The sequence below is a fragment of the Globicephala melas genome, chromosome 7 (assembly GCF_963455315.2).
Source record: "Globicephala melas chromosome 7, mGloMel1.2, whole genome shotgun sequence".
Taxonomy (NCBI): Eukaryota; Metazoa; Chordata; class Mammalia; order Artiodactyla; family Delphinidae; genus Globicephala; species Globicephala melas.
Genome location: NC_083320.1, coordinates 29,400,218 through 29,419,497, shown reverse-complemented (window position 1 = coordinate 29,419,497; position 19,280 = coordinate 29,400,218). Strand labels below are relative to the sequence as shown.

General features: G+C 35.8%; 1 protein-coding gene across 3 annotated transcripts in view; it reads left to right on the top strand.

The window, feature by feature from the left end:
• Positions 1-19,280, top strand: part of ADAM23 (ADAM metallopeptidase domain 23) — a 165,767-nt gene that overhangs the window by 103,981 nt on the left and 42,506 nt on the right. For all 3 annotated transcript variants that reach the window (XM_060301957.1, XM_030853824.2, XM_060301958.1), the window contains exons 7-14: positions 1,004-1,076; positions 1,882-1,958; positions 3,647-3,712; positions 10,704-10,775; positions 12,898-13,061; positions 14,081-14,165; positions 14,925-15,015; positions 17,348-17,396. In XM_060301957.1, coding sequence (XP_060157940.1) covers positions 1,004-1,076; positions 1,882-1,958; positions 3,647-3,712; positions 10,704-10,775; positions 12,898-13,061; positions 14,081-14,165; positions 14,925-15,015; positions 17,348-17,396 — 677 coding nt within the window. The remainder of the gene's footprint in view (positions 1-1,003; positions 1,077-1,881; positions 1,959-3,646; positions 3,713-10,703; positions 10,776-12,897; positions 13,062-14,080; positions 14,166-14,924; positions 15,016-17,347; positions 17,397-19,280) is intronic.

The following is a 19,280-nucleotide window of genomic DNA, read 5'->3' as shown; positions in this document are numbered from 1 at the left end:
TTATAGTAAGAATTCATGTTATTTCTCAAGTAATAAATAAAGAGCAAAACTTTTCATTATTGTCTTTTATGTAATCTATTAAGAACACTTTTAAAAATAACTTTTCTGATTATAAAACACTGTAAGGAATTTGGAAAAGCAAATTAAGCAAATACTTAACCAAATAGTAATTATCCATTATCCCATCCCCCAGAGATAACTTCTCCTCACCTTTCAGTGTACATTCTTCCAGTTTTTCAATGTTATGTTCCCATATTTTCAAAAATAAATTAGATCATTATTTTGTAATATAATTTTAACTCAACAATGTATCTCTCTGAGCCTCAATATTTTAATTAGTAAAATGGGGATAAAATATGCACTGTATGGAGTTCTCGTGAGGATTAAATTGGCTGGCACACACTATGCACTCAGTAATGGAAGCTAATAGTAGTGATGGAAATAAGACTTTTCTAAAAGTATAGTATCTAGGGCAAAGGATATGAATATTGTCAAGATTGTTGATAGAATTGCTAAATTTCTCTCTGAACTATGCTACCAATTTACTCCTACCAGCAGCGTGAAAGTGTTTTGCCTTGCAACTATAATTGACTAGAGTTATCATAATTTTTAAACCTTTGCCAACTTGATGTCAGTAATTGGTATATCTTTTTATTTGCATTTTGAAGGAGCATTCAAGTAGTATTTACCTTTTAAAAAATATATTCATTGCCCATTTGTATTTTTTTCTTGTGAATTTCCTATTCATGGCTTTGAAGAAAGCCAAAGTTTAAGAGTAGCTAATGAAACTATGCTTTTATCTAAACTGGGGCAACTGGATGATGCTCTATTTTATTTAAAATTCAAGTTTCAATAAACCATCTACTTTTCATTTTTGATAACTAACACATCAGCATATAAGTGTTTCCATTTTAGGAAAGATATTATAGAAAGTGCTAACACTGTTCCGTAGAGGTGTGATCACATCTTGCTTTTTAATTGACTACAATTGTTTTTGTTTCAGAAAAGCACAGGTCGACCACACATAATTGAGAAAACCTTGGCAGGACAATATTCTAAGCAAATGAAGAATCTCAGTAAGTTTTAATTAAAGAAGCCACTCTATTTTATGTACTAGGAGCCTTGACTTGGAGCTCAGTTGCACATGCAGGCTTGTTGGGAAATGGAGTAGGTTTGAGATCTGGAGTGAGCAGTGTGGGTGGGCAGTAGAGTGAACTGTGGCTTTAATGTAATGAAGCATAGAGAGTCATTTCTGATGGAAAGACTGAAATATGAAGCCCAGAAGTAAAGCTGTGTTAGGAACTGGAGAGTGTGGCCAGATTTAACAGAGTGATTTACAGGGAGGTCCATCCTTAGATTTTCCTGGAAGTTTGCTGCTCTTTAACCAGCTTGGAGTGTCTTATGCTCTTGTCCTGTGGCATCTCAAGCATGCTGATGTGGCAAAAGCTTCTTTTGGATTATTGGAGTACGTGATGTTACTTCTGTATATTAATACCCAAAATCTTTAGTAATTTATGCAAAAGCTTATGCCAGACATTATTTTTAATTCTAAAATGAATTAAGCATAGTAGAATTCTTCTAAATTTTCAGATATCCAGGGTCAGGTGGTTGTAGATGAAATACGCATACTCCAAGGAGTCTTGAATAGCTCGTAAAGTTTTTCATGAGGTTCGGAAGAAAATTATACCTTTGAATTATATTAATATTTGTGACTAAACATGTGAAACATTTAATGATTGGCGTGCTTTTTTCACCTTAGTTTATTTTGATTTTGAGATGACAAATGCTATCAGTGCTACTTTTCCTTCATATATTTTTAAAACATTCTCCCATTGAAATGCAGTCAAACATAAATTTGGGTATTTTTTTTCTTTTGCACAGGTATGGAAAGCAGTGACCAGTGGCCCTTCCTATCTGAATTACAGTGGTTGAAAAGGAGAAGGAAGAGAGCAGCGAATGTGAGTGTGGCGTTGAGTCGTAGGCCGGGCTCTTTCACTCAAATTGTGTGCCTGTCATCACACTGTGGCTAAGTGTACCTAAAACGGTTTAGATTTGGGCAATTTCCTCTTACAAACAAAACCCAAAACAAAAATACCCTATGACTTGAGTCTTATGGGCATGGTGCTTTTTATTCAGCTTTCCCTGTAAGTGATACAAACTGATTTTGATGTTCTATGAACCCTGAAGGCATCTGAAGAATGTATTGTTTTCAAAGCATTTTTCTTATGAAAATTGCAGTGCATTTTTTCTGTTGAAAGTAGAGCAGGCTTTTTATTTGTTTATTTTTTTCTGGTATGACTTATCATATAAAATGATCTACTAACAAAAAAGTAGGGGAAGAGTTAGGTTTTGAAATGTTGACTAATCATGCCTATTTGTATTTCTTTTCAAATTAAAAACAGTTATACCACACTTTGAAGCTGGATGTGTTTTTCTGAACAGAATAAATCTCTTTGACCATTAGTATCATGATAGTTACTAAATAAGAATCATGTAATTATATAATCAACAACTGTCATAGAGCTCCCATGTATTGATAAATGTATAGGGGCTTTGTAACTGAAATTATCTTCCTAGTCTATTTCATAATAGATTAGAAAGCTGTAATGATGGGGACTGTTTAGTAATTACATGGTGAATGCTATGTAACTGAAAATTAATTCCATGGCATATAGATTACATGGTAATTTGCTAGATAACTTAATGAGTAATTATTCTGAAAATTGCACACTTTAGATAATGTTTTGCTGAATGTACTTTTGTGAAAAAATTAGACCACCAGCCATCAAAAACTTGGTTGTAGGTCAAATCATCCTCTTTTATGAGCCTGTCTTTGTATTATGGTGATTATGGAAACAACTTTTTTTAACTTAGAGATCTCTTTTTGCTTACTCTTGAAGATGCAGTTGGTAATAAGTTTTATATAGGCTATTGATGTTTCACTACAGCCCGCCCCTATCAAATACAACTGATCAATGCTCATGTACTCTTCCAACTATGAAAAAGAAATAAAAGTCCAAACGACAGCTAAAATCCTTAGCCCTTGCTCTTAAAGGATTATCTAGTAGTAATCAAAATTTAGAAGAATTCAGAATATTGTAACTGTCAACATTTGTTCCTTTGAGAAGTTGTGTGGTTAAGAATTAATACATTATTATGAGAACTTCACTCCACTGAATTAAGGTTTCTACATGATTACATTGGTACCTGTTCCAGATGTACTGTGCTATTCTAATTAAAGTTTTGTGCAGTTTTTCTTTGAAGTTTTGAGTAGATGTGAATATTTTTATCGTATCCTAATGCCAAAGAAATTGAGATTTATTTATTTTAACAGAATTACACTGAAAATTTTTCTCTAGAATATTTTTACATATAAAAATCAAATAAAAACAACATGAGCTCTCTCTATCTGGATGAATACTTTAATGATAATTAAATACAGTTCTTTTCTGAATACTTGTATGTTTACCCACACTTTACCGTCACTATTTTTTTCATTTCCCTGACCAAGTTTCTTTGAGGATGTTCATAAAGTGAGCAGCAAAGAGTTCTTCTGAAATTCAAAGTCAGTCTACCACTTAACAGTCAGCATCAGAGATATTTTCTATCAACCACCATTCTGACCACATATTTTTATTTTCCACAGCCATCTCGTGGTGTGTTTGAAGAAATGAAATATTTGGAACTTATGATTGTTAATGATCACAAAACGGTAAGAATATAGAATCAATGAATTTTAGATCTGACAGGTTACTTAAGAAAGAATAATAATCTTTTGTTAACTTTGGTCAAAATAAAATGTGATTCAGTGCTTAAAAGACATATGAAAACAATTATTGTCCTCCATTGGCCCTTCTTGAAGATAAAGTAGGAACTTTCTTAACCATACTCTGCTTAACCATTTCCCTTATAAAATATCTTGGTTGATACCATATGACCCAGCAATCCCACTATTGAGCATATACCCAGAGAAACCATAATTCAAAAAAACACTGCACCCCAATGTTCATAGCAGCACTATTTACAATAGCCAGGACATGGAAGCAACCTAAATGTCCATTGATAGAGGAATGGATAAAGAAGATGTGGTACATATATACAATGGAATATTAATCAGCCATAAAAAGGAATGAAATTGGGTCATTTGTAGAGATGTGGATGGACCTAGAGAGTGTCATAAAGAGTGCAGTAAGTCAGAAAGAGAAAAGCAAATATCGTATAATAACGCATATATGTGGAATCTAGAAAAATGGTATAGATGATCTTAGTTGCAAAGCAGAAATAGAGACACAGACGTAGAGAACAAATGTATGGATACCAAGGGGGGAAGGGGTGGGGAGGGAGGAATTGGGAGACTGGGATTGACACATATACATTATTGATACCATGTGTAAAACGGACAACTGATGGGAACATGCTGTATAGCACAGGGAACTCACCTAGAGCACTGTGGTAACCTAAATGGGAGGGAAGTCCTAAAGGGAGGGGATGTCTGTATGTGTATGGCTGATACATTTTGTTGTGCAGTGGAGGCAAACACAACATTCTAAAGCAATCATACTCCAATAAAAATTAATTAAAAAATAATAGAGTTAAAAAAATATCTTGGTTGAAGCCTAGAGCATTCTGAAGGGTCTTGGTCAGTACGCTATTTGCTAATATAGTTGTATCCACAGAGGCAGATGGCCGACTGAATCCATTGTAATGTACTGTACCAGATTATATAAGGCTCTTGAGCGTCAGTGGATTTTGGCATCTTTGGGGCTCCTGAAACCAATCCCCCTGGGATACCGAGGGACAGCTATATACTCAGTACTTGTGCTGTGCTGGTAAATGTTTAATACCTGGCTCTCTGAAAAAACCCCTTGATTTATAATGTTTGTTTATATCCATGGTGTAAATACTCCCACCATGGCTGATTTCAAGCTACCAAAGTGAGGTCGTTAAATGAGGACCTGGGAAAAGATGCATCCAGTTGAATCCTGAACTGGTGGGAGCTGGCTCCAGCAACCCACTGCCCCACTTTCCAAACTGTTTAGGCCACTTGTAATTTTTGTTGTAATTACATAATTTAATTTTTTAAATTGTATAAACTAAGACAAAGAATAATTTGCTTTATGAAGACTAAGTTACATTTCTGGAGAGACTTTATAAAGGTGAGACTCTTAAGACATACCCAAGAGTCAGGTATAGGTGAAAAACTTGTGAAAGATTGCAGCAAAAATTCTGATTGCTTTGCAAATATCTTGAAGTCCTTGTTTTTCTTTAAGGAAATCAAAATTAGATTAGTAGACTATAGAATAAGGTTGTGTTTCATACAAAAATGAAAAAGTGAAATTCTAATCAGTAGAAAAGACCTTGAAACCATACATTTTTTAAACTGATGATTTAATTTATATTTAAACTTTTGTCTCTACTTTAGCAGGTGTTTTCTCTTAATTACCAAGCACTGGCTCAATTATGCTGAACATGAAGTTATGCAATAGCATACCTCTTAGTATGGTATGCAGATTTATTTTCTGTACCAGTAGCTTTTAAGTACATTGCTTGAGATATGTCAGTAAGAACCAGAATTATTGGAATTACATACAATTAAAAAAAAAAGAATTACATACAATTTAGGACAGATCTTCCCTGATAGGAAGGAAAACCAAATGGGTAGGTAGCCGCTTTAGATAATGAAGGCTAAACTATGAGTTTCTGATGGACATTAGTTTCCTCGAAACCCCAAGATAACTTTTTCATCTGAATTATTTTTGGTGATTGGGACATTGAGATTTTGTCCAGCTACTTCTCAATCCTTAACATTGTGGCATGTTGTGAAATTATGGCTTTAGAAGGTTAAACTTTTTCCAACATCCAATATATACTTTTAAAGTAGTGAAAATAATTAAGATATACAGTGCCTTTAAATTCACAAAGTGCATTCACATACAGCTGGTAATTGTCAGAAGAATTCTCCAACCCATGACTTGTAGTTCCAAATCTCTTGTTCTACCAAATCTCTATTAGGAAAATACATGAAGCCATTAATCAGAGAGCAGATTTCAGTAACTATACAAATAGGAAACGATAATTTTTTAAACATTATATATATTTTGAATTTATTTGTAAATCTTTTAAAATGGGAAGCATTTAAATAATCTTGTCTTTATCTTATGAATAGTAAAATAATGCCCTCCTTTAAAATATTGTTTTTGTAAATAGAAAATTTCTAATATTATACAGTATAGTCTGTGATAAAGTTACGTTATTTAGGCTACCAGATCTTTAATGGTAAATTTTGGTAATTTGTTTTATTATTATTATTAAAATGAGTGAGAACTAGGAATGTATACATTTATCTTTGAAACCAGAAAAAAACCCTGTAATTTGTACTGATAAATCTGGAGGGAATACATGTTAGGAAATGAAAAAAAAATGAAAGCCTTTATTATTGAGTGATAATAATGCCTAAAGTAGAAGGAAATTACCTAAGAAGACTTCTATTGTTTTTTTTAATTGAAGTGTAGTTGATTTACAGTATTTCAGGTGTACAGAAAATTGATACAGTTACACAGATTCTTTTCCATTATAGGTTATTACAAGGTATTAAATATAGTTCCCTGTGCTATACAGTAAGTCCTTGTTAGATTTCTACTATTTTAATACATATTGCATCGATGCAATAGAACTAAATAGATTCCTTTTCCTTTAAGACCAGGTTATACTCTAGTCCATAATAGTCCCAAATAAGTGTGTCATTTTATAAGAATTTTTTTTTCTTTTGAGAGTTGAGAAAAGTTCATTTTTAAAGGTGTGCTTTATATGAGATGAAGATTGTTTCTGAATTTGAATGCTTCAAAGAAGGGATGGATCAGAGTACTTAAATTCATGTGTTGAAAGTAAAACTAAACTAGAATAATTGACATCTATTCTTTAATAACTGGAGATTTGCTATTGGATTTTAAAATGTCATCCCGCTGACGGTACTCATTTTATAATCTTTGTGCTAGATGAGGCAGCACACTTATTTTGATAACTATCACCCTCAGGTTGAAAGTCAAGCTCTAATTTTAATTTTTTTCAAAAAGCAAATACCTTAAGGATTGTGTTTATTCAGATAGGAAAAGCAAATTTGGCACTTTAAATGTAAATTACTTTCAGTGATCGGAAAATGTGGAAATAAATTCTATCATAAATGGAGATTTCACGTTTTTCTTTGTAAAATTAATTCTCATTCATGAAGAAAGTAGAAACATTTTGCCTACGTTTACATTCACACTTACCTCTTTAATTCAGAGTAACCTTTCTGAAAAAATGCAGATATCTTATTTTGAACAAGCATCATATATTATCAGTAGCTTTCAATTAGAAAAGAAAAATCCCTCAATTTTGTATAAATCATTTTAGTAGCAGGCTGGCAGAGTCCAATTTGTGAGCCAATTAAAGCCTTATAGCGGTCTGCCAAACATTTCTTTGAGCCATTTCGCCTCTATATAAATATTAAAAACCTTATTCTATTAGAAAATTAGTTGAAATATTTTAAAGTGCTTGAAAAACAAATGTTTTTCTTACATTGTTGCTATATCCTTATGTATATAGGTGCAAATATGAAAGCATAGCTCATATATTTTTTAATTTAAACCTCATTTGGTTTTCCTTATTTGAAAGCCACTATATTTTATAGGAACCCAACATATTATGATTTCTCATCAATAATCATGATTTACTAGGAGCATACATAAACTATTTTATATGACTTGTTAACTGAACAAGTTTATCTCCTGTGTCAACCCAGGGTAAGCATTGAATTTCAGCTTTGTGATCTTGGATAAGTTATTTGTCCTCTCTGAGCCTCACTTTCCACATTTATAAAAATGGGGATAGTAAAACCTACCTCACTGAGTTGTGAGGAGCAAATATTTGTTGTAGGAGAAACACTAATGACAGACCCTAGTAAATCCTAGGTACTCAATTATATGGAATTTCAAGTGAATAAATCTAGTGGTTATTCTTTGTCCTTATCGTACTTGCCTTCTCAGTAGCATGGGACACAGCTGATTACTCTTTCCTGTTTGAAACATTTTCTTAATCTTTTAGCTTCTATGACACAATAGTTTTCTCACTTCACTGGCCATTTCTTCTTAGTCTTTTATGTCTGGCCTCTAGAGTTACGGGAGTGCCCCATAGTTTGATTTGGGGCTCTCTTTTCTTTCTATAACTCTTCCTCAAGTGATCACTTCCAGTCTTAAGTCTTTAAAGTATATCATGACTTAAATTCATCACTCTCAACTTTATACTCTAGCCTTCTGTGTTCCATAGTTCTATATTCAACTGCCTACTTGACATCTTTACTTCAGTATTGAATAGGCATCCCACATTTAACATTTCTAAATCAGAACTCTTGGTTCCCTAGTTCTAAAGTGCCCTCCCCCAGTCTTTCTCATTATTTTAAATGGCACCTCCCCCACCCCCAGCTATTCAAGTTCAAAACCTAGGAGTCATGTGTTTTTCTTCTCTTTCCTTACCTTCCAACATCCTATAATGATGTCCAGCCTTCATTATTTTTTAACCTGGACTCTTGCAGCAGTTTCCCAACAGGTCTCTCTGCATGCATTCTTGACCCTTTCTAATTCACTCACCTCACAGCAGGCAGAGTGATCTTTCTAAAAAGAAAACCAGAGGGAATTCTCTGGCGGTCCAGTGGTTAGGACTCTGCGCTTCCACTGCAGTGGGCACGGGTTCGATCCCTGGTCAGGGAACTAAAAAATCCTGCAAGCCACGTGGCCGAAAATAAAGAAAATCAGAGAATTGGAAGTTATAAATATGAAATAAATGGAAAACATCACATTTTAATACACTTTTAAAGTCCTCATTGTTTTTAACTTATATGTCATGTTTTCCATGACCCTTATACTACAAAAAGACATATCCCAAAAGGACAAATAAATGTTCAGAAGCAAAATAAAATTCATTTGAATAGATATGTAACACCACTGCATTAGAATAGGTGTCAGCTAATATTTTCCCTTTCTTTTTGTGATAAGCGCTTCTTCATGTCAGGACTTTTTTTTTTTTTTAAAGTGTACAATTCAGTGACATTTAGTACCTTCACTACGTGGTGCAATCATTACCTCTGTCTAGTTTCAAAACATTTCATCACCCCAAAGAGACTTAATGTGGAGACTTTTGCGTTTACTGTGTTGGCCAAAAAGTAAGATGTTACAGAAAGACCCGAACGAACTTTTTGGCCAACCCACTATTTTACAGGATAGCTTTGGAGTTTTTCAGCTTGTGGAATTTGCTAGGCAACTTAAAATGCTGAGCTCTTTACAACAACTTCTTTATGCTACGTTTAAAAAAAGCTGTTAAAAGGTCTCACTGTGTCCTCACATGGTGGAAGGGACTAGGGATCTCTCTGGAACCTCTTTTATAAGGCACTAATCCCATTCATGATGGCTCCACCCTCATAACCTAAGTACCGCTCAAAGGTCCCACGTCCTAATACCATCATTTTGAGGGTTGGGATTTCAGTATGAATTTTGGGGGCACACAAACATTCACACCATTGCAAATATTATAAATAGTCATAAATTAATGAATGCTACTAATAACACAATACTAAGTTATTGCACATTTATCATAGGTTGTCAGTAGGCTCAGCATTATTAAAAAATATATATCAGATCTATAAACATTAAGACATATTCTTCATTTAAAAAACAGAGTAACAGGGTTAAAGAGAGAATGAAATGAAGGGGGTCTGACAAATTTATAATGTGAAAATGGGCAAAGGAGAAGAAAAGAATATCATGATATTCTAACGTGGAAGTAGTTTTAATCTTTATGAAGATGCATTATTTTTATAATTATAAATGAAGTCAAGTTTTAAAGACATGGTGCAAACCTGATTCAGTAGTTCTGAGGATGTTTTTCTTTCTCCTCAGCAGAGGGCATTATCCCCCTGTGGTAAACTTTAGTTTTTAAATGTCCTCTCAAAGCCATATTAATTGCAGTGCTCCTTGCTAAAACTGTAGCCCTTCAGATGTTATGTAATTATTCTATTAATTTACTTTATTTTCCTAAGTGATCATAAATAACCATAAGCAACTATACACTATCGGCACACTTCAGTTTTACTTTTTGTCTCTTCTTTGTTTTGACTTCTGAGCCGTCACAAGCAAAAGGCTTCATTTGGAGAAAGCATTCTTCTGAAAGAATATACTAAAATGTACGACAGACACGTTCCACATCATGGACTGAATCTGAAGTGTTGCCTAAGAAATTTTCTTGATCTTTGTATGCGCTTGAATTCAAGTGAGGAGGGTGTCCAGTTGGGATTAAATTTCTTGATCTAAGCTCTTTATAAACTGGTAAAGTTCATTTCCGTGAAACAAACAAATAATAAAAAAAAAGGATTGCATTTGTTAGACATTGAGACTGAATTAACAGCTTACTTCTCAAGTGTAAAGTTTCTCACTCAGAATCACTAGGCCGTCTCCATTACCAGGAACATCATGGGTATTTTAGACAGCTATAGTTTTCCTGCCTAACAGAGAAATAAATAAGAACATCACTATATCCAAACACAGCACAAACTAAATTCTGTATTTTTAATCCCTATTTCTACTATTGCTGTCAGATTTCTGTTTTTACAGAATTTTGAAATTTATCATTAAATTATGGTTTGACAGTGACTGGTATATCTTTCCCCCTCCCAGTATAAGAAGTGTCGCTCTTCTCATGCGCATACAAACAACTTTGCGAAGTCTGTGGTCAACCTTGTGGATTCTGTAAGTATCCTGGTTTCCTTGAACCTCTTTTTCCAAAGTGGAATGTTTATATCTCTATTTGCTTACTCGCTGCTTTAGTTCTTTCTGAGACAAAAGTAAAAATGCTATCCTTATCTCATCTGGCTAATAAGAAATTATAGAGTGGTCTGCTTCATAAAGGGCAGTGTTATCAGAGTTTCAGGGGACTGTTGAGTTATTCCTGGGATCCCAAAGATGCATTGATATTGCTTCTAAGTGATGTCTAGATATTATTGTCACAAGAGTTTAGTTAGGACAAAAATACTGGGGAAAATTAGCTACCGAAAAGAGTGTAAATTAAACTTGGCAAATGAGATTTCATTAATAATAATCAGTTGAGCTTATCTTCTTAAATATAAGGTAGAAGAACGAATAGATTGAGGTGGATTATGTTTGGAGGATATAGGCAATACAAAAAAATTTTTTTTAAAAGAACCCAAATTTACTTTCTTCGTGTCCCCATAAGAATGCTTCAGACTTTATTTTTAGATGACAGAATTAAGTGCAGTCCCAAAATAAAGCTAATTTAAAACAGTAAAATGTATATCTTCTTAAAAAGACTTCTATAAATCTTTCTTATTGAGTTTTTTCCCTCCTCTCCTTCTGTCAGTTACAGAGAATGATGGTTAAGATTTTCTTCCTTTTTCCTTTAGATAGGAAATCCGTAAATGTGAATATTATTCATTACGTTCCAATAAATAATTCAATTTGACTAGTCATAAATATAGCATAGTATTTTGTGTATTCTAATGTAAAGTGCTGTTTTGCTCAGCTAAATGTATGTTTATCTGATATTTATTGTATGTTCCCTCTTAACTGGGAAAAAAAAACCTTTATAAATTGCTTAATATCTAAATGATACTTATTTTCTCTAAAGAACTGCCTTCTTTTTTGCCTTTTAAACAGTCCAAAAGTCTCCAATCATGTAAACACTCATAACATATAATACGTGGTAGGCACAGCTGAGCAGTATAAAATGGGTGCAGGGTAATAGAATAGCATGTAGCGTTAGGGTTGAATTTCTGAAAGCCAGTTATCACCTGCTTTATTAATTTTCTTTAATTTCAGCCCTTGTCAGTCTTCTCAGAGGAAAACTATAAATGGATATGAAAAAGAGAATATTAAACACACCTTTCCCTCTGCCCCAGCTGTTTACTTGGTAGAATCTCTGTGTTTGTCATTTCACCATGATTGAACAGAATCACATCTTGCAAAGTGTCTTTTTTATTTTGATTTACCATACAAGGTTCTGAAGCTGACCAACTAATTTTTTTTTTTAAAGATATTACACTTCACTCACTCCCTGTTGTAAAATCATTATAGCTTCACGATGATTTAGGCATGATAATCTTTCCTTTCCTCAGTGTGTTCTAAGATCATCCATTCTTTTCTTAATTAGCTTGAAAATAGGACAAAATGACAACATTCATCAAAATTGCTTACATGTGTGAATTATTTAGCTACTGGGCCAAAAGCAGAAAAAGAGAGCAGAAAATTACAATTTAAATATTGTGAGTGATGTCACCCTGTGGTGAGGGTGACATAGGTCATGTAAGTCTGCTTTTCCCTCCTTTGGCCTCAGATCGTGATTCTCTTCCACTGTTATTTTACTTTTCATACAGCAAGGCTTCCAAGGGCAAAAGCCAGCCATGGTGTTAGTGCTTGTCCAAGGATTTAGTGATCTGTCCCAATCCTGCAGGAGTAACTGGTCATATCACACTTACTCAGAACCAGTATATCAGGCTCCAACCTGTTACCTCCTATGAGGTTTGAAAGGGTGATTTTACTAAACCCTGTTTTGAACTTACGTCCAGACTTTAGAATCGTGATACTCCTAGTATAGATCCCCCAGTGAGATGCCTGGCTGCTAAAGATGCTGATTTGGGATTGAAGTAACTTTATAGGAGAGGCTGAGTTGTATGATTGTTCTTTCTTTTTGCTCTTGGAAAAGAGAAAGGAAAGAAGATTCTCTCTGATGAGCTGATTCTGACGTCGTGTTCTCCTCTCACCTCCCCTTCCTGTCCTTCCGCTGACTCTGAAACACTGATTGTGCATGTTTGACCCAGTGTTTTCCTCCTGCACCTGTCCTGTTGTATACCCTCAGATTTACAAGGAGCAACTTAATACCAGGGTTGTCCTGGTGGCTGTAGAGACCTGGACTGAGAAGGATCATATTGACATCACCACCAACCCTGTGCAGATGCTCCACGAATTCTCCAAATACCGGCAGCGTATCAGGCAGCATGCTGACGCTGTGCATCTCATCTCGTACGTATCCCCAGCCCTTGGCTTGACGTTGATCTTTATCCCTTTATTGTATCAGTTAGGTTATATATCAATAAATCAATCCTGAACAAGTTTGAGGTTGATTCCTCTGTTACATAAGAAGCACAGAAGTAGGCTGCCCAGTGCTGGAATGGCGGTTCCACAGTCATGAGATTTACTTTCAGAGCACATCTGTACCTTCAGACCTTCCATCCTCAGGGTCAACTCATGATTCAAGACAGCTGCTGACACTCCAGCCTTCACCACAGGCAGCAGGCATGCCAGGGAGGGAGGATTGCGAAAGGGCCCTCCTTCCAGCTGAGTTAGCTCCTTCAAAGCAGATTTCCTGAAAGCCTGCACACATCACTTTCACCAACAAATCATTTGCTAGATCTTTTTTAAAAAAATTTTTATTGGGGTATAGTTGGTTTACAATGTTGTGTTAGTTTCAGGTGTACAGCAAAGTGAAAATGAACTATTGACTGAAATTGACGTTTCATCTCTAAGGAAAAGGGGTGCTTTGCTCACTTTTGATATCATAAATTGCTCCCTTCCCCCCCTGGTGGCTAAGCTGTTTTCAGACAGTCCTCTAAGGTTCTGTCCTGGGATCAAACCAACCAAAGTCCTCCTTCCTTTCTTCTCACCTGTTACTCTTTGCTTTTCTCTCAGTGTTTAATCACCAATTTACAATCATCAATATTTTGTATAACTACTATATAGTCTCTACTAGAAAAAAGTCAAGGGCTGTGGTCTGTTTATCTTTGTGTCCTCAGTTCCTGTGCCAGTACGTGATGCTTAGTTAGGTGATCAATTGATGTTTGCTCAACTGAGATTATTTAACATAACATTAATCTAAAGGTATTTATGATAACATACATTTAAAGGTATTTAAAATACAGTTTTTGATTTTCTAAAGGAGGGTTGGTTTGGGGTATTCAGTGTAGGACAATAGACATATTTGCAGAGAGTTGAAATACAATGGTCCCTACATTGGTTTCCTAATAGCACTTATTTTTCCTAAGGCGTGTGACATTCCACTATAAGAGAAGCAGCCTGAGTTACTTTGGAGGTGTCTGTTCTCGCACAAGGGGAGTTGGTGTGAATGAGGTAAATGTTATCAATTTTCCTAAAGTAGAGCTTTATCTGTGCATCTAGTCTCTTTCTTCCCCATGGCCTAGTTTACTTCCCTTTTCAGGCCTGTTTTAGAATGATAATGACATTGAGACTATAGTATGAGTGGTTCCTATTAGTAAATAGACCCAAAGTGGTCTTTGGGTTTAGAAAAGAGGTAATTGTTTCATATCATAATGATAGTTTTTCATATTTATCAGGCAGATGCAAGCCAAAGATTGGCCCAGAAATTTCTTGGCCTCTATAGATACGTTTTTATAAGCTTGTTTATCCTTCTTTTATGACTTTTTTAAAAAGTTATTTGCTCTTCTGCCTATGTTAGGTTTAACACATCCCAAAAGTCGAACCAACCAAATCTAAACCTTGGTCAATACCTGAATCTATTATACCAGGTTATCCCAGTAGCCATCATTCAGTGGAGACCTCTCTTGACAGATTTGTAGTAAGTTGAATTTATTCTTGGTTTGGTATGAACTGAAATGGGGCACAGCCTTTTATGATTTTATGTTTCCATATGAGAACATCAAGTTCTGAGAGATGCCACATAGTGAGAGAGGTTTTCTGCTTCTTGGGCCCAGTTGCAAGGAAGAAGCGATAAGGAGCATAAGCCGTCTTTTGATGCTGTGAGGCTCTCCTTAGGGGACTGAGATGAAATGTGGTGATGACTAAGAAATAATAACTAGCTTTGTGCCCTCTCTCAAATGTTTCCCACACACTTTCAACTCTGAAAAACAGTATGGTCTTCCAATGGCAGTGGCACAAGTATTATCGCAGAGCCTGGCTCAAAACCTTGGAATCCAGTGGGAACCTTCTAGCAGAAAGCCAAGTATGTACTTTGACCTTCTTACTTTCATGTGCCATTCTGTCTGTATAATGCATGTCCGGTCAATAAAGAAATATTTTTCATTTCTAAGTCATAATTCCTTCACTGTAGTGTATTCCTTCCTCTAAACAATGATAAGATGAGCAATTTAAGGTAATTCTTAATCTGTGTGGGTTGGAGGAATGTCCCTGTCAAAGTCCATAAAATCATACTTTCTCAGGGCGTGATCCGCTCTTTCTGACACTGCAGGATGTTGGGGTGGGTGGTGGTGAATACTCGCCCTCTGGATTCTAACCAGTTGAGTGTAGCCACAAGATGTCAGTGAAGCTCCACCACAAGTACAGTTGGATCAGAAAATAGCTTAGACCTAGAGTTAAAAGGAGCTCAACCTCTAATTAAACGTACCCGTCTACTTACCTCAAATTAAACTTACCCACCTAGTACCATCAGAAACATTGGAGAAGCTTCCTGTACAGGCAGTCCCGTCCTGGAACTTGTAAACATGGGGACAGATGATAGAGGATAACTCTCCTCTACTGGGCAGGCAGGCCAAGAGAAGCAGCCACAAATCCCATCCAGTAGGAAAACACAGCTGGTGACTGCTGGGTGTCACTCTCCTCTTTGACCAGAGGAGATGCAGATGGAAAGACAGGGCTGAGATTCTAGTGGCGAAGTGTTGAAGGCCCACAATAATTTTAGGGGGCCCTTGAACGTTTTTAACTTCCTTTAAAATCGGTATAAAATCCAACTTGGATTAGATTCCTCTTTATATCAATACACTAGCAAAATATAATTTCTAACACACTTTTGTGGCAGAAGGCAAAAGTGCCTAGGGCACACACAACGAGATCCTGTGGAAAGAAAAACCTGAGGTATTCACTCCTAATCTGTTACCTAGGAATTAAGTGGAAATCTACTCCCCTCAGTGAAAATATCAGATGCTAGGAATAAAGGTCCCCCTCTCTACCACAGCCTCCCTAAAGAAGAAGAGGACAAAAATCTACCTTAACATTATCCTATATTTTGTACTTTTTGACTACTATCAAATAATTGTCATTAATACACAGTGTTATGGAAACTTGAAGCAAAATATATATCCAGGGTGTCTTGATTTCCTTTAAGGGCATATTAAGTCATCACTTTATGGGTACATTAAGTCTGGTGGCATTGAGCAATTCTCCACAAACTTTCATCTATTAATTTCTTGCTCAGAGTATTTGCTTTCCCAGGGAAACACATAGTACACATCAAAGGAAGTGATTCAGGTTTCACTGGCTGGCATCAATACCTGAAACCAGAAAGGAGTAGAACCAGGTTTATGTCCTTGTTTGAAAAGGCTGGAGCCAGGAAGAGGCCAGTGCTGGGGGCAGCTGAGAGATATTGCTGAGTCAGGTGATGGAGTAGGGTGAGCGATAGGCTTCATTACTAATGCCGGGCATAATTCCTTCCTAAAATTCTTTATTCCTTTGTGAATTGTTTGTTTAGGTAGATTCGTTCTGTACTTTGAATTTTTAAAGATCCATTTGGAAGTCTTTCTTTAAAAATATCTTTGTCTATCATAGGAAAGAGAATAGGAAAAAATAAATGAAAAGGACAGCCCGTCACAATACCCATATGTCCATCTGTCGTATCTATGTTAAGTTTATGGTTGTTATTTAATTTAGATGATTTTACATTTCTATTTTAGATTTCTCTCTTTTGCTGAACCTTTTCGCTTAGTGTTCTTCAAGTCTCTGGCTGATTCTTGCTTTGACTCCAGCAAATTGAATTCTCTCCTCTAACGTCCGGTGTGGTCTGTTAGCAGGACTTCAGTGAGGGCTCATTGCATTTGTGCAGTAGAGCTTTGTAGTTCCCAGAGAGCACACAGACCACCATCTCATGTGAGCCCCAGAACCACTCTGGGAGACAGAGAGATGCATTCACATTTTAGAGGTGGAAACACTGAGACCCAAGAAGTGCTAAGTCACTTGCCTATGAAACTCTCTCATCACACAGAACTTGGACTAAAACTCAGGCTTTACAGTCTCTGGACCAGGTACTTTTCATTAAACATTGGCACTAGGAACTTAATTGAATTCTCTGAGTTACAAAAATGGAGAGGCGCAATTTTATTTCTTGCAGCTGTTGTCTTAGGAAGCAAGCTATAGTGTTGGAAAGGGAAAAGAAATATTGATTTAAAGGAAATAGGTTTTGTTTGGTGAGACTTCACATTCTGTACCTGTCTGACATGGAATTGGTAATAAGGAACTATTTCAAGAGCTGTGATGCAAATTAAAGATGTGACTTTTGTTGTTTCCCTCTTCTTTTGTTGCTTTTTATTGTTTCATTGGACTAGAATGTGACTGCACAGAATCCTGGGGCGGCTGCATCATGGAGGAGACGGGGTAAATTTTCATTGTAAATGCATTTGTTATATACCTTTTACTGAAATTGTTACCTATAATTAGATACACAGTCTCTCAGGTACTGGTCTTTTAGGCTAAGCCTTAGAATAAATTCAATAATTCATTGTCTGATACTTTAAAAAATGAAATGGCTAGTTTACTTTATACTTTAATTTTTTATTCAAAGTTGGTAATAAACGTAAAATAAAGTAACCACTTCTACATCTATTAACCCTTAAAGGAAGCATATGATTAAATGCTTCTAAGTTTAGTGGATGCATTAATTTTTTAGTACAATTAGGATAAAAGCTGGTTGTCTAAACTGTCAGTGAAAACCAATTTAGTCAACAATTTATATTTTAAGGAACTCGTAAGTAGACATGTTTACTGTAATAAAATTGTACTGCATTCCTTATATAATCAATAAAGCTTTTTTAAACAAATTAAGACAGATTTATCGTGTCTAGGTGGTCTTCTACTGCTAGACATATGAGTAGTTGCTCACCTAACTCCTGTCTCCTATTGTAGATCATTTGGAAACTAGAGGGTTGCTGTTGCATCTGTGAACCAAGGCCTAGAAACATTGCCCTCTTTCCCAGGGACCCCTGCCTCCTGGGAGCCACTGCCGCAAGGCCTCCTAAGCTAGGGCCCACTCCTAATAGATAGAAGAGGTTTCCTCACTCATGTGTCTCTCCCACTTCCTTTGCCCATGCCAGACATCTGCTCAACACATCACCATTTCTGGTCCTGCCCCCTCCCTGTGATCCCCGGTTGCCAGAAGCCCTGACCTACTTTTACAGAGTCCCTTCCTTATTTGTGCACCAGGAGTCCGGGGAACAAGAGGTGTGTGAGCATGAAGCCTTGAGGAGAGAGTCAGCCTTTATGCTTGCTACGTTAGAACACGTGTTTCTAGAAAAGTAATTTAAACTTGAAACCGTTAGCTTTCGTGCTCCCCCTCCCCTGAGGCTTCCTACAGACAGTAACACCATTCATAATACAGGTTTTATCGGGAGAGGCCTTCTGTCTTCTAAACTTCCAGTTTCTAAATAGATTTTTAGACTGACTACCCATAGGATATAATAAAATTATTTAAGCTTAATTTGTATTTTCTCAAGTATATGTTTCTACATAGTTCTTGTAAGAGATCGCTGTCAACAATGGTAGTTTTTACCTGCTTCCATACACTACCCTCATACATAAGGAAATATAAATCTATTGGATCACATCCTAGAATAAGTGACCTAGTACTCTCAAATCAAGTACTATGACAAATATGTCCAAGGAATCAATGTGTATGACTCAGTTTAACCTTGACCATACATATAATATTCCCCTATGTACTGACACAGTGATAGTAATTTGATTAACTCACAAAGAGGTTCACTGTATTCCTGCAAAATCATGAATATTACCAAATAGTATTTGAATTTGAGAATAAGGAGCTATTACCTAGTTCTAATTCAGAAGGCGCTTACCCTAATTCTGTTTTGACTGTGTGTATATACACATAAAAACATATATAGTCTAACACATCTCTTTAGGGTTTCCTTGTTTACCTCAGTTGTGTCGCTGAAGCCTGCAATACATAATCTTTAATCAGTTGACCCTCACAACTTCCTTCTCCAAAGTAAAATCTAGTAGGTTCCCAAGTTCCTTTTATTCAGGACAGAGGCAAAAAATCCCCCCCAAAAAACCCTGCTTATCTTTACTGAGACAGAGCGAATAAAAATGACTACATTTTTTTTAACATCTTTATTGGAGTATAATTGCTGTACAATGTTGTGTTAGTTTCTGCTGTATAACAAAGTGAATCAGCTATATGTATACCTATGTCCCCATATCTCCTCCCTCTTGCATCTCCCTCCCACACTCCCTATCCCACCC